This window comes from Denticeps clupeoides, chromosome 7 (genome assembly GCF_900700375.1).
Source record: "Denticeps clupeoides chromosome 7, fDenClu1.1, whole genome shotgun sequence".
NCBI lineage: Eukaryota > Metazoa > Chordata > Actinopteri > Clupeiformes > Denticipitidae > Denticeps > Denticeps clupeoides.
Window position 1 is genome coordinate 6,615,419 of NC_041713.1, and position 18,467 is coordinate 6,633,885.

The 18,467-nt window shown below is 46.3% G+C and overlaps 1 protein-coding gene across 1 annotated transcript; it reads right to left on the reverse strand.

The window, feature by feature from the left end:
* Positions 1-16,530: 16,530 nt before the first annotated feature.
* Positions 16,531-17,447, reverse strand: foxd7 (forkhead box D7). Its single transcript, XM_028987247.1, has one exon. It carries the CDS (start codon positions 17,291-17,293, stop codon positions 16,619-16,621), a length of 675 nt encoding a protein of 224 aa, XP_028843080.1. The 5' UTR covers positions 17,294-17,447; the 3' UTR covers positions 16,531-16,618.
* Between the last annotated feature and the right edge of the window lie 1,020 nt (positions 17,448-18,467).

Below are 18,467 nucleotides of genomic sequence, written 5' to 3' on the forward strand. Positions count from 1 at the left end.
TTTCTGGAAAAACGTCCCCATTGTCCAAAATAAGGTGTTTTTTTGAGGAGCCATAAGTGAATTGAGGAGAAATTTAAAAATTACATTTATATATTTGTTTAATGCATAAGCTCAGATGTGAGAAAAAAGCATAAATAAATGCTGCATTTTTACTGCATTCAGTACCTTCTTTTTTTTATTGATCAGTTTCTCACACAATCTATACAAGTGTTTGGATGATGTATCTCGATATTCAGTATTGTAAAAAGTATTGTTTTTTTTCGTCCTGCCCTTACTCTGCTATGTTATTATGGGATTGTGTCAAACCCATGTGACTAATTATTACCAATACCGCATGAGTCGAAGTAAAATTATAATGAAGACGCAGGAAAGGTTCACGGTTTTGGACTGTTCTGCTGTCAGTACAGTGAGACGAGTCCGTAGGTGGGTGGTCCACCCCGTTTCGCTGAGATCAAGAGTGAGCGAGCGCATCGGCCCCGCTCTCATGTTTCTAGACCAGAGAGGGGAAGAAGAGAAAGAAGGGAATGCTTGTTGTGTGTGTTAAGGGGAGGACGCCGGCCTGAGGACGAAGAAGGCGCTAACTTGCTCACGGCCTAACATCTGTCCTACAGATGTGGCCCCCAGAGTTGTTTGAAAGTAGGAGGGATGTACGGGGGTGGGGGGGTGATGCAGATCTCAGCGTTTGAAAAATAAAATAAAGTTGGTGCTTAATAGATCTTTATTGTTGCGGATTTCGAGTATGCGGCCGGCCGTGACGGGCCTCAGCATCTTGTCTTAAGACGCGGTGGAGGAATGATGTAGTGGCTCACTTGGCTCCCGTGAATCCGAAGACGGTTTCTAGAGAAAAAAAAAAAAAGAAAAAAATGGAACACCTGTCCAAATATTATTCTGTCCTATTGGACGTGCTTTGGGGAGAGGATAGACTGAAGAATGACGACGTGAGGGAGTGATAAGGAAAAAAACGTAGTAAGTAAAATAGTACCACTGAATGAATATTTCAAAGAATAAACATGACATGTTCTTCCCATCAATTAAAAAGTCAGCGTTAAAGTAGCCAAGCTGGTGAAGAATAGCCTCCATCAGCACCGCCTGCGGGGCTCAGGGCGCTTTCCCAGAAGAACCAAACCACTCGAGTGCCACAGAACCGAGGTGACGACGAACTGATTTGCGTGCCGCAGCCCGGCACTGGCGGACGGCCCATAAAGCAGCCGCCAGTGACCAATCATTAACCCCGCAGCGATAAATTATTCGGCCTTGCCTCTGAGTGAAAATGTTGTTGTAAGGAAGTCTTGTTGCCCATGCCCAGACTGCCAAGATCAAAGCAATGAATTTTCAGAACGATCCTGACCTGATCTTTACTTCTCAGCTGGAAAATGCAAAGGCCAGACGACACACATTTGTCTACTAACGTGCTACTCTGCCGTGCATTTCCCTCTTGAGATCTGATTCATGTCTTTCGCAGAGCATGGTGTAATCATGCAGGGCGTTGCAAATGCCTGATGATGATGGAAAACATGGGACACCATGGTGCCTCCATATTGTCATAGAAAACGTTCTTATATTTCATGAAAAAACAGCAGAAGGAACGACCCCCAACAAACTTAGCAACGCTGTGGAGTGTAATGCTGAAATGTTGCCGGTTCTTTCATGATCCAGCTTGCGTTCAGAAATACTTTCTGCAATGATCAGCCCATCCACCATTAACACGAGGCCTCCATGAATTTTGTCGAAAAAATTTGTCGAATCACCACAACCTTTCAGCAAATTGTCCCACAGACCACAAGAATGGGAGTTGTAAATTGTTTTTCACTTCTGTTGGCAAAATGTTATTTTAATGAATCATTCAAAACAAAGAAAATGAAAAACAAATTTCACCACAAGCCAAAAAAAAAAAAAAACATCCCGGTCAGCAGAAAATATGGATATTTAAATCCACTTGAAAGTGCTCAAAAAAACGGAAAGAAACATCAGTGTAAAATGTCACTTTATGAACACAATATATTTTTATTGCTCAAATTGATAACCTAGCCAGACATTTGCAGCGTTGTAAAGTTTAATCTCCTCGTCTCCTTTGTTTTGAGGCCTCGGCGCGTTGATGTCCAGCACCCAGCCCTGGACGAAGGGCGTGTGAGCGGCCGTCTCATCTTTTTCCTGTTACAGCCATTTTGATTGTTTACTGTGGAGACCTGACCCAGTCCAGCACGGGCCCGGGTCCATGTGTGTGGGTTGGAAGCGACTTGTGAGGACCCCTCCCCCTCTGCCCCATGACAGCTGTTAGTCTTTTACCAAATTAATAAATAATAATGCAAGGAAAGGGGTGCTTGTTTTTTGCGTTGCGACTCACGGCCGGAGCTGTAGGTTTTAACGAGGCCCTGGCAGCGTTTCGCCGCATTAAAAAACGCCGGGCGTTTAGCTTTTCGTTCGGTTTTTTGTGTGCGCGCGAGGCGCGCCAAGTGCATGAGGCAATCGCTCTTTAAAGCCCACTCTTCATTTCTTGTCAAAGATTTGCTTTGTTTGCCTTGAGCTACGGCAGACGGTGTAATGGGCGGCAATCAAGTGTGTTTGTGCAGGTAGTAAAATTAGCCGATAAGAATAATGGCAAGCTTCACAAAACAACAAGGAACTACCGACACGCCGTTAACCAGGCAGGGGTTTGTCAAAACATTGGCAGCTGTAGGAAAAATTCGCCCAGAAAACCGATGCTCCATGAGGCGACGTGTGAAAAAGTCGAACCTACAGCTCTCGTCCGAGATGCAGATGCGAGCTGACGAACACGCGAGCACACGTACGTGCACGCGCCAGACATGAAACGGACCATATTCAGAGATCGTGGTAAATCCGTGCTATGAGCGGGCTGATCTGCGCTGAAGGGATTTATGTTGTGCCTGTCTGTTCTGCATAAACAGTAGTTGAACCCCTGCGACGCGTGCACACACACGCCATCATCACTACTGTCATTATGAGGAACGGCCTGCAGCGTTCATCGAATTGTACGGAGAATTACGCTCGTTCAGTGTTCAAACCACAGAGTACACCGACTCATTCTTTTTTTGAAAACGTAACTCAAATTTTTCAGAAGCAATAAAACCGTAAGGGAAGTACAAAATTGGAATGAAATGTATTTTGCAATTAATTACCGGTTAATTACTAAAGCTTTCTGTAGTGTATAAACGTGTGGGAAACGTGTGGGAAAGAGGCTCAGGCCTCTTCCGTACGCATAAGTTGTCAATGGACACAATTTTCTTTTCCTTTGAATGAGCTGATGTCATGTGACACTGAACTGAATTGTGAGTCAAAAAAAAAATTTAAAAAAATGTTGAACTCTTTGAGCTGAGAGCAAGTACCAGTGAATCAAATTTCTATGCAAACACCCAACAGTTTGCTGGTCCTGTGGTCCCTGCGTGTGAACTTCCCATACAAAGCAGAACACAGCTGAGTTGACATGTTGATTTATTTTAGCCATTAAATACTTAAAACGAATGGCAGTGATTAAGGGCCACGCAGTGGCGCGGAGTTTAGCAACATGACCTCGAGTAGCAACGTGACCTCAGCAATGTAGCAACGTGAAGTGAAAAGTGAAAGTGAAGTGATTGTCATTGTGATGCACAGCACAGCACAGGGTGACGCGACGAAATGTGTCCTCTGCTTTTAACTATCACCCTTGGTGAGCAGTGTGTGGGGACGGTTTGCTCAGTGGCAGCTTGGCGGATCGGCAACCTTCTGATTACGGGGCCGCTTCCTTAACTGCTAGGCCACCACTGCCCCTAAGATTGTGAGTTTGAATCCTGTCTTGGACCTTGTGTGTGCAGAGCCCCATTTTATGCGCATGTATCCTCTGGGGATTGATGAATCTTAATTGACCGTAGGCGTGTGTGTGTGTTAATGGTGTGTCCCTGCCCACCACCCGGTGTCCCAGGATGAGCTCCGGCTGCCATGACCCTGAGTAACAGGACAAAGTGGGTTAAATATAGTTAGTGACTGAGTGAACAGTGATTAATACTTTAACTTTTCTTTAAAATGCTGTAATTAAACGATAATAACAATCAATTAAATTACAAGCATGTTGCTAACCTTTTTGGAACCACTGTGATAAAATTTTCAACATTAAAATAAATTGCCGGTTGGGGATAATCTAGTCAAAGTTACGGTCTAATTCTGCTAATGGTTTCAGAAAACCATATACCATGTGATTTGAAATGTCTTTTTCCACTGGACGAAAAGGTGAATTAAGGATATAAATAAGATTAAGCTCTTTTATTAGCTGAGACCCTTTGTGTTTTAAAGTGTACACTTGTAATTTGACAGCTTTACACAACATGTCTGTGAGTGAACAGCCCTTTAACATCACTCCACTGACAATCTAATCATGTGCGGCTCGTGACACAATAAGAGGACGTGTGACCGCCACCTCCCTTAACATAAAGCTATAAGCCAGATGTTCGCAGGAAAGATGAAGGGGAAAAAAGTCCTGGGGACAGGGTGTTCCTGGCAGATGGTGAAGTGTGTGTCTTTACGTGAGCCTGCTCACACCAGTAAAGGGCTCTTGTGTCCCTTCGCCGGTTCCTCTGAGAACCCGATGAACGATGGAAGCTACATGAGAACCAGGCACACGACAGACACACATGAGACCCTCTGACAAACGCTTGGAAAAAGAACGAAGAAACGAAGTGAACCTGCAGTCGCTGCCGCGGGAGCAGGAGAGGACGTGGGCCTTGCGTTAGTGTATATTTACTTTACAGGGATTGTGGTTTTAACAACTCACTTCCTCCTACTAGCAGGCACGGGGAGTATAATGTTCGAACTAATACCGCCCGACCCCCCACCTCAATTCACTACGGGACCGTTGGCGGGCGCTCAGAACTGGCCCTAATTGATTAATTGTGTGGTTTGCATTAAGTGACATACGCTGCTGGCAGGGAGCGGGTTTGCGGTCAGAAGGGCCCCCTTTGATGGGGGAGGTCTCGTGATGCGTTTGAACGGGTTGAAACTGAAAACCCCTTGTCGGTAAAGGACCCCAAACCCTGTGGCTGCGAGCGTGAGCTCGGGGTCAGCGCGCGTCTCCCATTCCGGCACGGCCGGGGATGCCTTGCCGCCGATAACAGGACGCAGATGCCAGATGCAGGGCTGTCCCACTCCCGGACGGTCCCCGAGCCACATGAATCGGACACAAAGGCGACGAGGCGCTCGCTCTAGCCTCTAACCGTTGTGCCGTCCTGCGGCTGTTGACGGGCTGTCGCTCATTAGCGTGTGTAGCCGAGCGGGTCCATGGCCTGCGTAACCGAGGTGATGGGAGAGTCGGAGATGGCGCATGGCGACGACGCTGAAACTCAGGACCGGGCGGCACAGGGAGTCGTTTTACAGACTCTGTGGCACAGCCAAAGCCCAAATGTGATTTCCTTAGAAGACTGAAATATCGCCGCCTGTTTGGCTTTGGGAACCCAAATAATGACTCAAAGGCAGCATCTTATCGTATCATTTCAAAGGGCCGGACAAACGCAAAACATGCGTGCGCACGACCTTGAGCTCACGAACGCCACAAGGCGTGGCCAAGGCGCTTCCTGGTGATTGCACGCTGGCAGGACGAGCGGCGGTTTGCGGTTCCTGTTCCTGATCACTGTGACACAGTCTGACTAGTGCACGCTGGAAAGCACGGGGTCCCCGTTCAGCAGAGCAGAGGCCCCTGGACGCCTGACGGATGGAAGAGAGCGAGGCGAACACACACCCTTCAATCTGGGCCTGAAATGAAAGGCAAGCCCATTGGTCAGACAGACCTCTGATTTGTTCTGTGGTTCTTTTGAAAGCATGCATCCTGCAAAAGAACAGAAGGATGGAAAGGAGGGAAAAAAATCAAAAACAGAAAGGAAGCGGGAAAAATTAGGATTAAGTGTAGCTTTTGTGAACTGGTTGTAGATAGACTAATGAAAGGATGAGAAAAGATGTTCCATGTCGGATATAGGAAACAGGTTGCATATTAACCAGCAGGGTAAAATTTCCATAGATCCCAGTCTGCATCCCTGTGGTTTTGTCAGGGATTTTATTATCGATTTCCAATGCAGAATAGCTACTACTTTTGCACCATTAATCTTAGAAAAACACTAAAACGGCATCATTGTGTCATTTTTTAATGCCTGTTTTTGTTGGTCTTTGTTGTTAACTAGAATCCTGACACAGTCATTGATATAAGTACTCCAAACTGGCCATCAAAATAATATTCAAGGTCTTAAAAATCCCTTTAGAAGTAAGTCTAGTTCTAGCTCTGAATATAATTTTGCTAGTTCACATTGAAACTAGTTCATACAAACTAGATGCTATTTACTTGCTCATTTTATTAATTTCTAGGCTGCTATAATTTTGCCATGAGTCAAAATTGATGTCAAATGCTCAAAGTTTCACAATAAAATCCTAATCAAACCATTAATATGATCAATTTAAAATGTAATTATCATATATTTAACCTGAGAGATGCACTTTGCCACCTTCTAAACAGCAATCTGCAGCCCAAATATGAAATATTACATAGTGATATATGTAGTCCTATTTGCCGGCCCCTGTATTTTAACTGTATGTGCATGGAGTGCATTAGGTGAAAAGATTATTTTTCTGCTCTCCAGTGCACGTTCAAGGCCATGCATGCAGATTCAATCAGAACTAAGCAGATATTTATTAATTCAAAGCTCGTCCTTCAGCATCCTTTGAGAAAGTGTGTTTCAGATCAGCGGCTTTTCGTTGGAATTATTGTCTGTGGTAATTGGCAGTATGCTTCAGATTAGGTCGTAAAACAAAACAGAAAATAATCTGGTCTTTTCCTGCTCCGTCTGTGAGACGTCCACGGTTTTCCCTGTAGGTACCGAAAAGCCACTGATACTCATTTAAGAAGAAACCAACTGCTGGTTTCAAAAAGTGACTCACTGAACGTCTGGGAGAGGTGAACTGGGTCCGTTCCTGCCAAACGTGCATCTCATTCTCCCAACCTGGAGTGCATTTCCCAAACCTCACGTTAGCAACTTACTTAGTTACTTGAATCCATACCACCGGCAAGTGTTTATATCAAAAGGTGGCAGAAAAAACACAAGATATCCAATCGCCTTTGTGTGGATTGTGGATCCAAACAGAACAACAGAAGACACCCTGTGGTTACTTTGAAGTTGGGCGCTGAGAACAGACCAAAAGGAAAATGGCAAGCGCTGGAGAACTCATGGGCGTCTGCTGCCTGCGGACTCGCAGTGTTACCCCTGACTCACTCTCCCCCGAGAGAGACGGATGGTTTCCAGTCATCGTGTTAAGCCAGTGATGGGCCACTGGTCAGTCTGCTCACGTAAGATAAACACACATACACAAACCAACAATTATTAAAACCTTCTGAAACCAGGAAAAAAATGAGAAAAAAGCTCATTTATTGGGAGGAAACTAAACATTCCCTACCACATCATACTCTTCCTTCTATTTATTCCATTTGAGAGGAATGGGGGGAAGAATACTATTTGTGTGATCGAGAGATCTGTGACCAATATGCTCCCCATATGTCTGACTTAGCTTTCGTCTTTCAACTCAGGGTCATGTTTTTATTTTCAGTGGAGTTTTTGGCTTTTCTCCACTCATCTATTTATCTTTTTCGGCGTATGTGCAGACCCAGGCAAGGCAAGGAAGCCAGCCTGGATGCTGACAGCCATCACTTAGCAGTGATACTATGCATCAATTCATCAACGTCTCGGCAGCATTTGAAAGACTGCCGGCCATGTATGGAGCCGTTTCTCATGACAGACGTACGAAGCGGATGTATAAAACATCAAGTAACACCTTCCTTTGATTGAATCTCGGCCTATTATGTTACTCCATTATTACCATTGGCAGACTCCACCAGACCTTGAAAGTATAACTAACAAAAGTCAAATGTCTGGAAAGGGATATATAGATAAACTCCATGCAAGCTTGTGTCAAAAGTGAGAACGCAGCCAATCTTGGCGGCAATGGAGCGCTGCTGGGTTTTTTAAAAGACTTGGAGATGTTTTATTTATTAATTTCCCCCCTCCCCTACTGATTGGAACAGTCGAGTTCAGACAGGGTGGTCCCTCTTCAAACGAGGGGCTTCTGGGGCCGTCACCGATCATTTCCGACCCTCGCCGCTCCTTCCATCTGCGGCGCGGAGAAAGCGACCTGTCCGAGCAACAAAGGCACCATTGACAGTGACCCTCACGCACCCCCCCGTGCCTCATCACCCTCCCACGCCGCCTCGCCCCTCGATCTCCCATCTCCCCGTGCTCGGGAATGCGGTTCAGGTGCAGGCCGGCCACACTGGTTCCAATTAACGGGGTATAAATTAGCGTGGCTTCTCTCCGCTTCTATCTGAACAGGGTTGTCTCTCCTCTACCTCCCTTCTCCTCCCCGCGACACGTAAATCTGGGCTTTTTGCTGCCCGTGTCAGCGCTGACCTGCTTTCCCCGACCATAATTTTCTAATTTTCTATGGAAATTGGAAGTTACTACGGAAACAGCTAAATTGCATTATTAATAAAACAACACACGCGTACACTATTGACTTTGTGTTCTGCATAACATGTAGCTAAGTAAGGAATATTAAGTTATTTAATATTAATTCAGATGCATTTAAAACTGTAATTGGTTTTATTAATTTATGTATGAAGCTGCGTTTAAATGAATGGTGAATATTTCATCTTATTAAGCGAGTCTTTTTTTTTATTAAATTTTTTTCTAGGTCATCCATAAATGATTGCGTTGCTATTTAAACTGAAACGTGAATTTCACTACTAAAACAACAAACCCCGTGGATTAGTTTTAAGTCTTGAAATTGGAAAATTGAGGTTTACAGAGAAACACGACAATCAATTAACCGAGTTGTCAAGATCCGCTGTCGTTACACGTGGCTCCTGCGGTCTCATTAATTCCGCCATTTCTCGCTGGCCGACGGGGTCACATCTGTTCAAATAAATCCTCCGAGGTGGCATCAGCAGTGAAAACACACTTGGACATGGACACATGGATACGAACACGAGGTAATAGTTCATCCCTCTTCGCGTGTTTTTTTTTAAACGTTTGCATCCCCCGCTCTTGACACCTGCCCCCCGAAATTTAATTCCGACGTCTTTATTTTCCACCGGCGCTCTTGGACAGAAGTTACGGTTGTGACAGGAGCCAAGACTCCATTGCCTTCAGGGGAATTGAGGCTAGCATGGCTCAGCCATGTGCTCTGACTCCCCCAGAGGGAAGGAGAGGTAGGACAGCAACTGAAAAAGAACTTGTCAAATTTGAGATAATACTGCATTTTTCTGTCTATTAAATCTCATGGTAGCCTGTTAACTGCTACATTTTTTTGGCAGCTATAGAACAACCTGGACGATAAAAGAAGCAGAACGTTGTGAACAGGATGACCAGTTTAATGGTAATTGGTTTGTGATATCATTGCCGCGTGCAAGTGCTATTTGAAGATCGGAAATTCCAGTACCGATCACTTGAACAGGCAAACTACAAGTGGGAATTTCAGATTTTTTTTTACGTAGAAACGTGGCGCAAGGCAATAGTTGATGGTAAGATGTGCGTTTTAAAGTGCAAATACATGTAATTAATGTAATTTTAACGCTACACCTTTCAGTGGTGGGGCAGTGGTGGCCAAGCGGTTAAGGAAGTGGCCCCGCAATCAGAAGGTTGCCGTTTCGAGTCCCCATCGGCCAAGGTGGCACTGAGCAAAGCACCGTCCCCACACACTGCTCCCCGGGCACCTGTCATGGCTGCTTTCTGCTCACCAAGGGTGATTGTTAAAGCAGAGGACACTTTTCGTTGTGTGCACCGTGTGCTGTGCTGCAGTGTATCACGGTGACAATCACTACACTTTCACTTCATCTTCTTTCAGGCTCTGTCAAGAGCATGTTGTTTAGCTCAGGTGGTCCATTTTTAATAAAAGGACTGCTTTGTCATTGAAGAAAATCTATACTATAACATTGACCTCACAAATGGGTGGCCAAAACTGTGATATAATCACAGCTGGACACAACAACAGATAAGGAGAGCGCTGAGATACTGATCTCCCCGCTGAACCTGGACAACATGAAGTTGGTCAGTGAGCGTTGTGGTCCAAGCACCAAACTCAGAAGCTCTTGGTGAATGTGTGGAATGCTTCTCCTCCATCCATCTCTGTCACACTCGAGGATGCTTGTTTGATTGGTGGTCGTGATAAGCGCATTAAAACCCACCACACCTGCAGACCCCCCATCAATCATTGCAACATGAAGATCCACTTCCAGCTCCCCCAGACGTCGGAGAACCTACAGAATGAACACGGGAGGCGCTAATATCCCAGCTAATCTGAAATGAACGTGCAGTATTCATGCGATGGGTACAACTGCCTTGTGTCATTCAACAGAACGGCCACTTGACATCCAAACACTGGTCCAGATTTGGCCTATCTGGCAGCAGGTCCTCTATCACGACTTTAATGGCGCACAACAACTGGTAATGCTTTGGGTGCTGTGCATAGATGCCCTCCCAACTTTGGCGCTGCTAACGTCAACACGCCGCGCTCTTCTGTTGTCCCACTCCTCTCAACTACTTCCAGACATCTGACAAGCCCCCGTTTATTCATTGACTTCATTTTGCTTAGCGGGCAGCTTTTACGCTCCCCTTGAGTGATGCAAGGGCTAATGGACAGCTCTGCACTGCGCCTCGTCCATTTTTTTTTCTCCTTCTCCTCTCTCGAACTCTAAACTGTTTCTTAAGTGTTTAAACACTCAAGGTAATGACGCACTGTTGTGCAAGTGGAAAACCATCCTGGTTTTTCAAACAAAGTCTGGGAATCCCTAAAGAGAGTGACTGAGCGGGAGGGTGAAAGGGCGGGTGAAGAAGTGAAAGTGAAGGAGAGACCTGGGGGGAGGTGAGAAACCCCGTTCATCAGAGCTAGAAAAGAGGTCTGCAGCAGAGCCATGACACAACGGGGTCCATAAACCCCGGTTTGCCTGTAAATACTCATCCAGATCTCGTCTCTCCTTCATTCCAGCTCATTCACACACCCCCACGCACAAGCGCACAGTTCCCAGCACTGACTCACACCAAATGGTTCAAATTCTGCCTTTGTAAGCCGTGACAGAGTGCATTTTCACATCAAAGGCTAATTGCTGTGGAGGTTTATGGTTGCTGATATGGCCAAGTGTGTTCATCTATGTCACAATATTTTATATGAAATCAGAGCAGAGGATCATTTCGGCTGTTGTGACTGGGGGTTACTTTTCACCTTAATTTGAAAGCATTGAATAATCAGTCATTTCCGGGTGTGCTACCCAGCACTGTACAAGAGGTAAAAAAGGTACCAGCTGCCCGAATTCTTTTCGTCTTTAAAGGTGTGATTGGATTTAGTTCTTTCACTGCACTTCATATTGTGGTTTCAAAGAAAAAAATGAGAAAAAAAAACGACTTCTCTAACAGCAGCTTTTTCAAATTTGGGTCTTGCAACACTCTGCCAAAATCCGCAAATTACCCCCCTCCAGCAACAGCGAATTAGGAACAATTTTATGTTTGCTATAAAAAAAATTGGGTAAGCGAAAGGACCGGGGGAAAATATAGCTTACAACAGGGACCACCAAGGCAGGCAACACGAGACGAGCAGGCAGCCCGACGGCCTGACAGTTTGGGTGGCGGGGCGATACTTCCACAATCAGCGCCTGGTCCTCACTGTAATCCATTCATTTAGAGGCGGGTGTAGGGTTTCGTCCATGCACTGCATGAAGGCACTGGCTCTGGTACAGGAGCTACACTGTTTACACACTTGCTGCAATGCTTTTAAGCCCCCTTGTCAGTGACGGACCAACTAACAGATGCAGGGGCTTCTAAACATTGAGAAGAAGACTTTTGTGTATAAGTGGGGTCTTAAATTAAGAAGATCTCTCTTGACGACTGGGCTTGTTCTCGATTTAGATCCTGAAGCTCTCCGCTTTGAGTTCTGTATTAAGTTTTCTGCCCCCCTTAACACAAATTGTGGGGTTTGGATAGCATCCTCAAATCCCTGCTGATTGGACCAGTTCTTCTATTTCCAATTCCCCCTTTAAAATTCAGGTCCAAGTTGTTAAATGCCACTGTAGACATTACAGCAAGCAGAAGGAAAACCAAATGCGCTTCAGAGGGTTTATTATATTAGGAAAGGGGGAGAAAGGAACAAGTGAACAAAGATCCAAGTCTTTTCTCGCTATGTGTCTACCAATCCATTTCCAGCCCGTGCAGAGTTGCCATAGCGATGCCCAAGGGTAAAAGCAAAACCCTCCAGCCATGTTTAGATTGAACCGCGAGAGAGCCCTGGTGTGGTCAGGCCGTCTGAACACGGAGCTAGTTTCATTAGGCCCACCACAGTCATAATCACAGAAGTTCAGGGGTCAAACCTGACCTGACTTCAGCATACATGGCCCAGATGCTTAATTGAACTTCCTGCTTCCTTTTTTGATTAAGTGACACCAGCTTCTTTATTTCTTTTTTCGCTCTTTGTCTGACTCAAACAGTGGTTACACGTGCAGTTTTGATGTTACGTCATCCCTTCCTTTTTGGCTCCTTTGCCTCGGACACTGAAATGTCTTACTGTGGTATTTTAGCCCAAGATGGAAGACCCTGGTGTTCTAACCAGGCCTGGCACATGCACTTGCCATTGCCCACCAACATTCGCTCCATCACTCAAAGGCGCCAGCCTTCAACATCGCCGAGGACCAGACTGCGGGCACCACAAGTAGGCATGAGGAAGGCAGCTGGGGGAGATCAGCAGGGGGCTGAAGGAGGGGGTTCTTGTGGGTCACAGCCACATGCCAGCCCTTTGGTATACATCATGCATGCGTAAAAAGGTCGAGAGAATGCTTTGTTGCCTCGCAGATGTTTTAATAGAGCTGATTGAATCCATAACGCCACTTCACTATAATTGTTGGTTGTTCTATGGCGCTTGATTCAACGTAAAAAGAGAACCTTCCACATTTTGAGGAGAAACAGGGATAGCCTTTTTTTCAGAGAATTTAATGCTTTTTAGGAAGCTCAACGTTAGGAACAATCAGAAAATCTTTTTTTTTTTTTCTTCGGTGCCACTCTTCTTTCTCTCTGTCTCTCTCTCTCTGCCCTCCATACCCAGCCCCATATTCCTCTCACCCCCCCCCCCCCCCCCCCCCCCCCCCCCCCCCTTCACAAGGAGCGTAGCTGAGGTGTGAGCTCATTCCCCTTCTGGGTGGTTTTCCTGTTATATGTCACTGTCATGAACTGGCGAGGGAGCTTTTTTGGGTCCCTTTTCCGAAAACACACAGCCGCGCACCGCTCCAGCAGCCCAGACCCCGCACATAAATTCTTGGGCACGAGAGCGAAGGGAGAGCGGCAGACCTGGTCTTCCCCGCTTTTACTGCACCCCGGCTTGATGAAGTGTGCCGCAGTCGCGGAGGAAGGGGAGAGGGGGAAAAAAAAAAAACGAGATTTATAATCAAATAACTGTGAAATGTACAGGGAGGTGGATGGGCAGGGGTATATAGAAAAAAAAGGCCTGTCATGGGGAAGGAATAAAAAAAAACGAGGACCGATAACATCAACTCTCTCGCTACGCTTTTTCGGTGCCGGAGCAGAACCATCACTAGCGAGGCGAGAACTTTGTTCGCAATCAGCACAGGCCTCGGCGAAATCCCTGTGAGGTCCAACATCGCGTGCCACAGGCTTCGCCTGCTCTCCCTCTCATTACGCATCCCTCCCATAGTATATCAGCCTGTCATTGGTCGCGCTGCGTTGGTTAAGCGCGTCTAAGGATGCAAACAGGCACCGTAATTTGAACGCCATTGAGTTCAATTACAAGTCCTTTTCGGCTCCAGGTTGTTTTGAGCCGCCGTCCTGACCTTGCTCCCGTACCCGGGGTTATTGCTGTTTTGCCAGTGTACCGCAGGGCGCCCCGTGCCCTCTGCGGTGACCGGGCATCCACGCCCCGCCGCTGAAAATCCAGGGAGGTGGGGAGTGCCGAGGAACCATTCCGCCGGGTTGCTGCGCTTGGCCAGGCCGTCAGGTGCAGGAGGTCCGAGGGAGTGTGCCGCGCGTCACGGAAACGAGAGGCATTAACCGCTGAACCATATGAACTAAACAGAAACACAAGGCATGGCCGGCCCAGACGTGTCACATAAATACCCTTTCATCAGGCTCAGGGTGCTGTTTAGATGCACGGGCTAGAGAGCTGGACGGTGACGTATTCAATTTTGCGTCTCGGTCCTGTGGCGATTATTATCGCTGAGTGACAAATGACTAATATTAACAAGTAATCCGTCTCGGCCTCGACGATATGGAAACCACATCTTTGGAAAAAAACGCACACCAGTGAGGCGAGAGTGAAAAGGCATGTGTGGCAAGATGGAGCCCAAGTGAAATTAGTGCTGATGATGAAGGCAGCGGAGTGATACAGCGGTAGCTGTGATCTCGACTGACCCTCTTTTTTTATTCCTCAAGTCTGGGTACGTCTTTGTACGTCTGTGTTCGGACAACATCCAGTCTCAGGACATTATAAACAGTCCTGGAACTTTTAAATGGATTTCATAAAATGTTGATGCCACAGCTGCTGTTTCGCGCAAAACAGATCAATTAAATTGTTCGGTTATATCGCCGGCCCTGTTTTTAATATAAAAGGCTGAAACCAGCAACCAGGAATGAAATGAGTCGGAATCCAGAACTTTTCCACAATTGAACTAATATTGCTTCTAACAGGTAAAAAAAGATCTAATAAAACCTAGAGGTTTTCCGGCCTTTTGTGGAGCACTTCGGTGAAGACCATGTCGAGTTAAAGTCGCACGGGAGGCTGATCTGCCGTGCAGGTTTTTGGTATAATGATCAACAGTCCCGCTATAAGCCTCGTTGGCGTAGCGGCTAGTTCCAATTACCAAAGCTCTCATTAATTCCAGCCTATATGCTTGGCCAAATATTCTGGAATTCCATACACACGTCATACCTGCCAACCCATTCATAAATTATGGTTATCCGTCACTAGAGGCCATCAATCAAATGGTTAAATAAGAGAAAATTACATGTGAGACAAATTTTGTGTAGAAGAACGTGTGTGTGTGTGTGAGAGAGTGTATTCATCCCTGGAATCTGAATAACAGAGAATCACAAATTCTACTTTTCACATATCAGACGATATTGGCCTGAAGTTTGGACCCACCCCTGGATAAAAATATAAAACAATGTACTGTTTCTCCATTTTCTTTATAACACTGTTATTAATCAGTACTGTTATGCCTGTCTCACGTTAACAGCTTTACTATAGGGCAGCTAGATGGTGTGTGGGAAAAATAAGGAAGATAACGCTGCTCTTTCAGAATTTTATTCGAGGAAAACAGATGCAAACAGATGGAAGCCACATACGAGTCGCATCAAAATAATTCACTGCATCCTTTCCAGCGATTTGTCCAAACCCTCCCAGCACCTTTTCAAGCATGCCAAGTGAAGGTCAGTGCATGAAAGCCACATGTGATATGTCTTGTTGAACAGCAGCTGAGTCAACTGTAAGTACACACCGTGGAATATTGAAAACAGTCAATTACGTTTGTTTTAATTAATAGTGATGTTTTCTTGCAACATATTTGTGAAAAACGGCGTATCGTGTATTTGGTTTGAAAAAAAAATTGTAGGTTCGTAGGCCGGTGCTGTATTTTTTTCAATTATTTTCAAACAGTATATTTGTAATCGAATATTTACCCCTAATTAAATTCGCTTATTTGCACATCCCTGCTGACAAAATTTTCTCGCGTGGCATAAAGGTTGCTGGAAAAAAAAAGCTTATATAGAAATGTAATTAATTAATAAATTCTCTTATTAAAAAAAAAAAAAGATCAAAAATCAATACATTTTAAAATCCTTGCCTTTAAAAAAGAACCGACAAAGTACAGTTTCCTCCACGCAATTGTTTTCTAAATGAAAGGCAGATGTCAAGTGTGAGATCAGAAACCGTTCGCTCAGGGAGAGAGAGAGAGACGGAGAGAGAGACGGAGAGAGAGACGGAGAGAGAGAGAGGGCGCGGGCGCGCGCGCCGACACGCCAAACGCGCGCGCCCGGCCTGTGTGTGGTCCATCGGCGCACAATCTGAACTCCACCCCGCACAGCTGAAAGCTGAACAAAAAAATACTTTCCTTCCGTCGATCTCATTTTGCATGTGTTGTGTTTTTTTTTATTTTATTTTTATTTTATTTTTTTAATTCAACGCGCCACGCGTGGGATTTTTTTTTTTCAATAATCGCGTTAATCCAATTGCACTCCAGACGTGCAAATTGTCTTAATTGATCAGCCATTAAACCACCGTTATTTTACTGCTATTGACCTCCGTCACAGGGGCCCAGTTATCCCCATCAAAAAATGTATTCCAAACCTAATACATTTTTAAAAAATAAAATCTGTATTTTTGGGTCAAGATAATTCATGGCGACCGGAATAAACGACCGGAATAAACCAGTCATACAAACAAAAACGGTGATTTTCTTTCTAATTCATGTGTAACGGGTGAACTTTTCCCACTCTGCCTCTGACCACCATTTGAAGTTCGTTTTTTTTTTTTTTTTTTTTAACGTGACCGTGGATACCTGAGAATTTCGTCACTACGCGGGAGACAGCGTGGGCTTAAACGTGAAGCCTTAGAAGAAGTCTTTGTCCGCGACGTCCGAGGCGCGCCGCAGGCTCTGCAGGCTGAGGAAGTGCGGGAGCAGCAGCGGGTACCCGGGCTCCATCCCGGGCGAGATGAGCGTGGACAGGGCCGGCAGGACGGGGTGGTGCGGGTGGTGCTGGTGGTGATGGAGGCTCACGGGATACGCCTCCAGGCTGGGCACCCGAAAGTACGCCGAGCCGAAGCGGTACCCGCCGGGCGGGAGGTGCGCGAAGTGCTGCCGCTTGAAGCGCTTCCTCCGCCGCAGGAAGCTGCCGTTCTCGAACATGTCGGACGAGTTGGGGTCCATGGTCCAGTAGTTGCCCTTGCCGGGGTTGCCCGGTTCGCGGGGCATCTTGACGAAGCAGTCGTTGAGGGACAGGTTGTGGCGGATGGAGTTCTGCCACGCCGGGAACTTCTCGCGATAGTAGGCGAAGCGGGCGCTGATGAAGTCGCAGATCTCGCTGAGGGTCAGCCGCTTCTTGGGGCTCTGCAGGATGGCCATGGTGATCAGGGCGATGTAGGAGTACGGGGGCTTCACCAGCGGCGGCTTCGCGCCGCTCCCGGACGCCGCCGCCGGCGGGGCTTCGTCCTCCCCGGTCTCCTTCCCGCCCTCCCCGACCACGTCGATGACAAAGTCGTCCATGGAGTCCGCGTCCAGGGTCATGGCCACCTGCTCCGACAGGTGGGAGGGTCGAGACTATTTCATTCACAAAGTAATATTAATGATAACGACGACGACGACGACGATGATGATGATCAGACGGAACCCTCCCCCGAACCAAGGTAGAGTTAAAAAAAACGCTGAAGCAGATCCTGTCTCGGTGTCCAGCATCTGCAGCAGCTCCGCGCCTCCTCCTCATCTGGAGGAGCCGCCGGTCACGTGGCCCCGTCGGGAGCGGGATCCTCCTCTCCAATCAGAGGTGACCCCCCTCTCCCCCGGGTCAGCGCCTATTAAACAGCGGGGGTAAAGAACGTGATCATTTATTATAACTTTATTCATATTTCCACTGCGTAGGAAATATTATTAAGGTCAACAATTTATTTTTCTCATATCGTGCATTTAAATGGACTTCAGCTCTTGGTCGGATCGAAAAGCCGAGAACGACACCTGGGACGTTTGCGCAACGTTTCGCATATAACCTTTGCGTAACCTTCCACAAACCTAATTTGCGCCGCGGACCCACGAAGGTGGGGAGAGTGCTCTCGGGAGTACAGACTGCGCTTCTCGTGAAAACGCGCCGTGTAATTGAATTGTCCACGCGTGGATGGAAGCGTTTTATTCCCCCCGGAAGATAAAAGCGGGGAGCCTGTTATTATTTTCATCATTTTTTTTTTTTTTTGGGGGGGGGTTGTTTGTTTTTAATGAGGGATCCTTCGTCCGGGATCCCATTTCCTGCCGGTAATCGCGTCGGTACCCGCGGGTGGAGGCCGTGACGTTTTCGCGTGGGTGGGCCACGGTGTACCGGGCGAGAACGAAAATCTGCAGACGATTTCCCAAATCTGCCGCGCATGTCTTCGGATTGGAAACAGGACCGGAATACGTGACTGCGTGCCTGCAATAAAAGAAATATCCTAAAAAGCGGAAAATAATAGAAATTTGCTGATATTCCCATGCATTTTGCGAAGAGTCGAAAAAAAACATTTTCACGTCTCCTGCAATCCAACGAAAGTCACGTGAATATTTTAGTACGTTCTTTATTATACGTAATATAAAAACAACAGGCTGAAACTAACATTTACAAAAAATCACGGTGTTCTTTTATTCTGTATTCACAGTCACGTGTAAAAAATGGTATTTTGGGAACAAATAAAGTGATTTGAAAAGAATCTCACTCAGA

Coding starts and splice junctions, on each gene's coding strand:
- foxd7 (XM_028987247.1), bottom strand. CDS start 17,293: ATGACCCTGGACGCGGACTCCATGGACGACTTTGTCATCGACGTGGTC.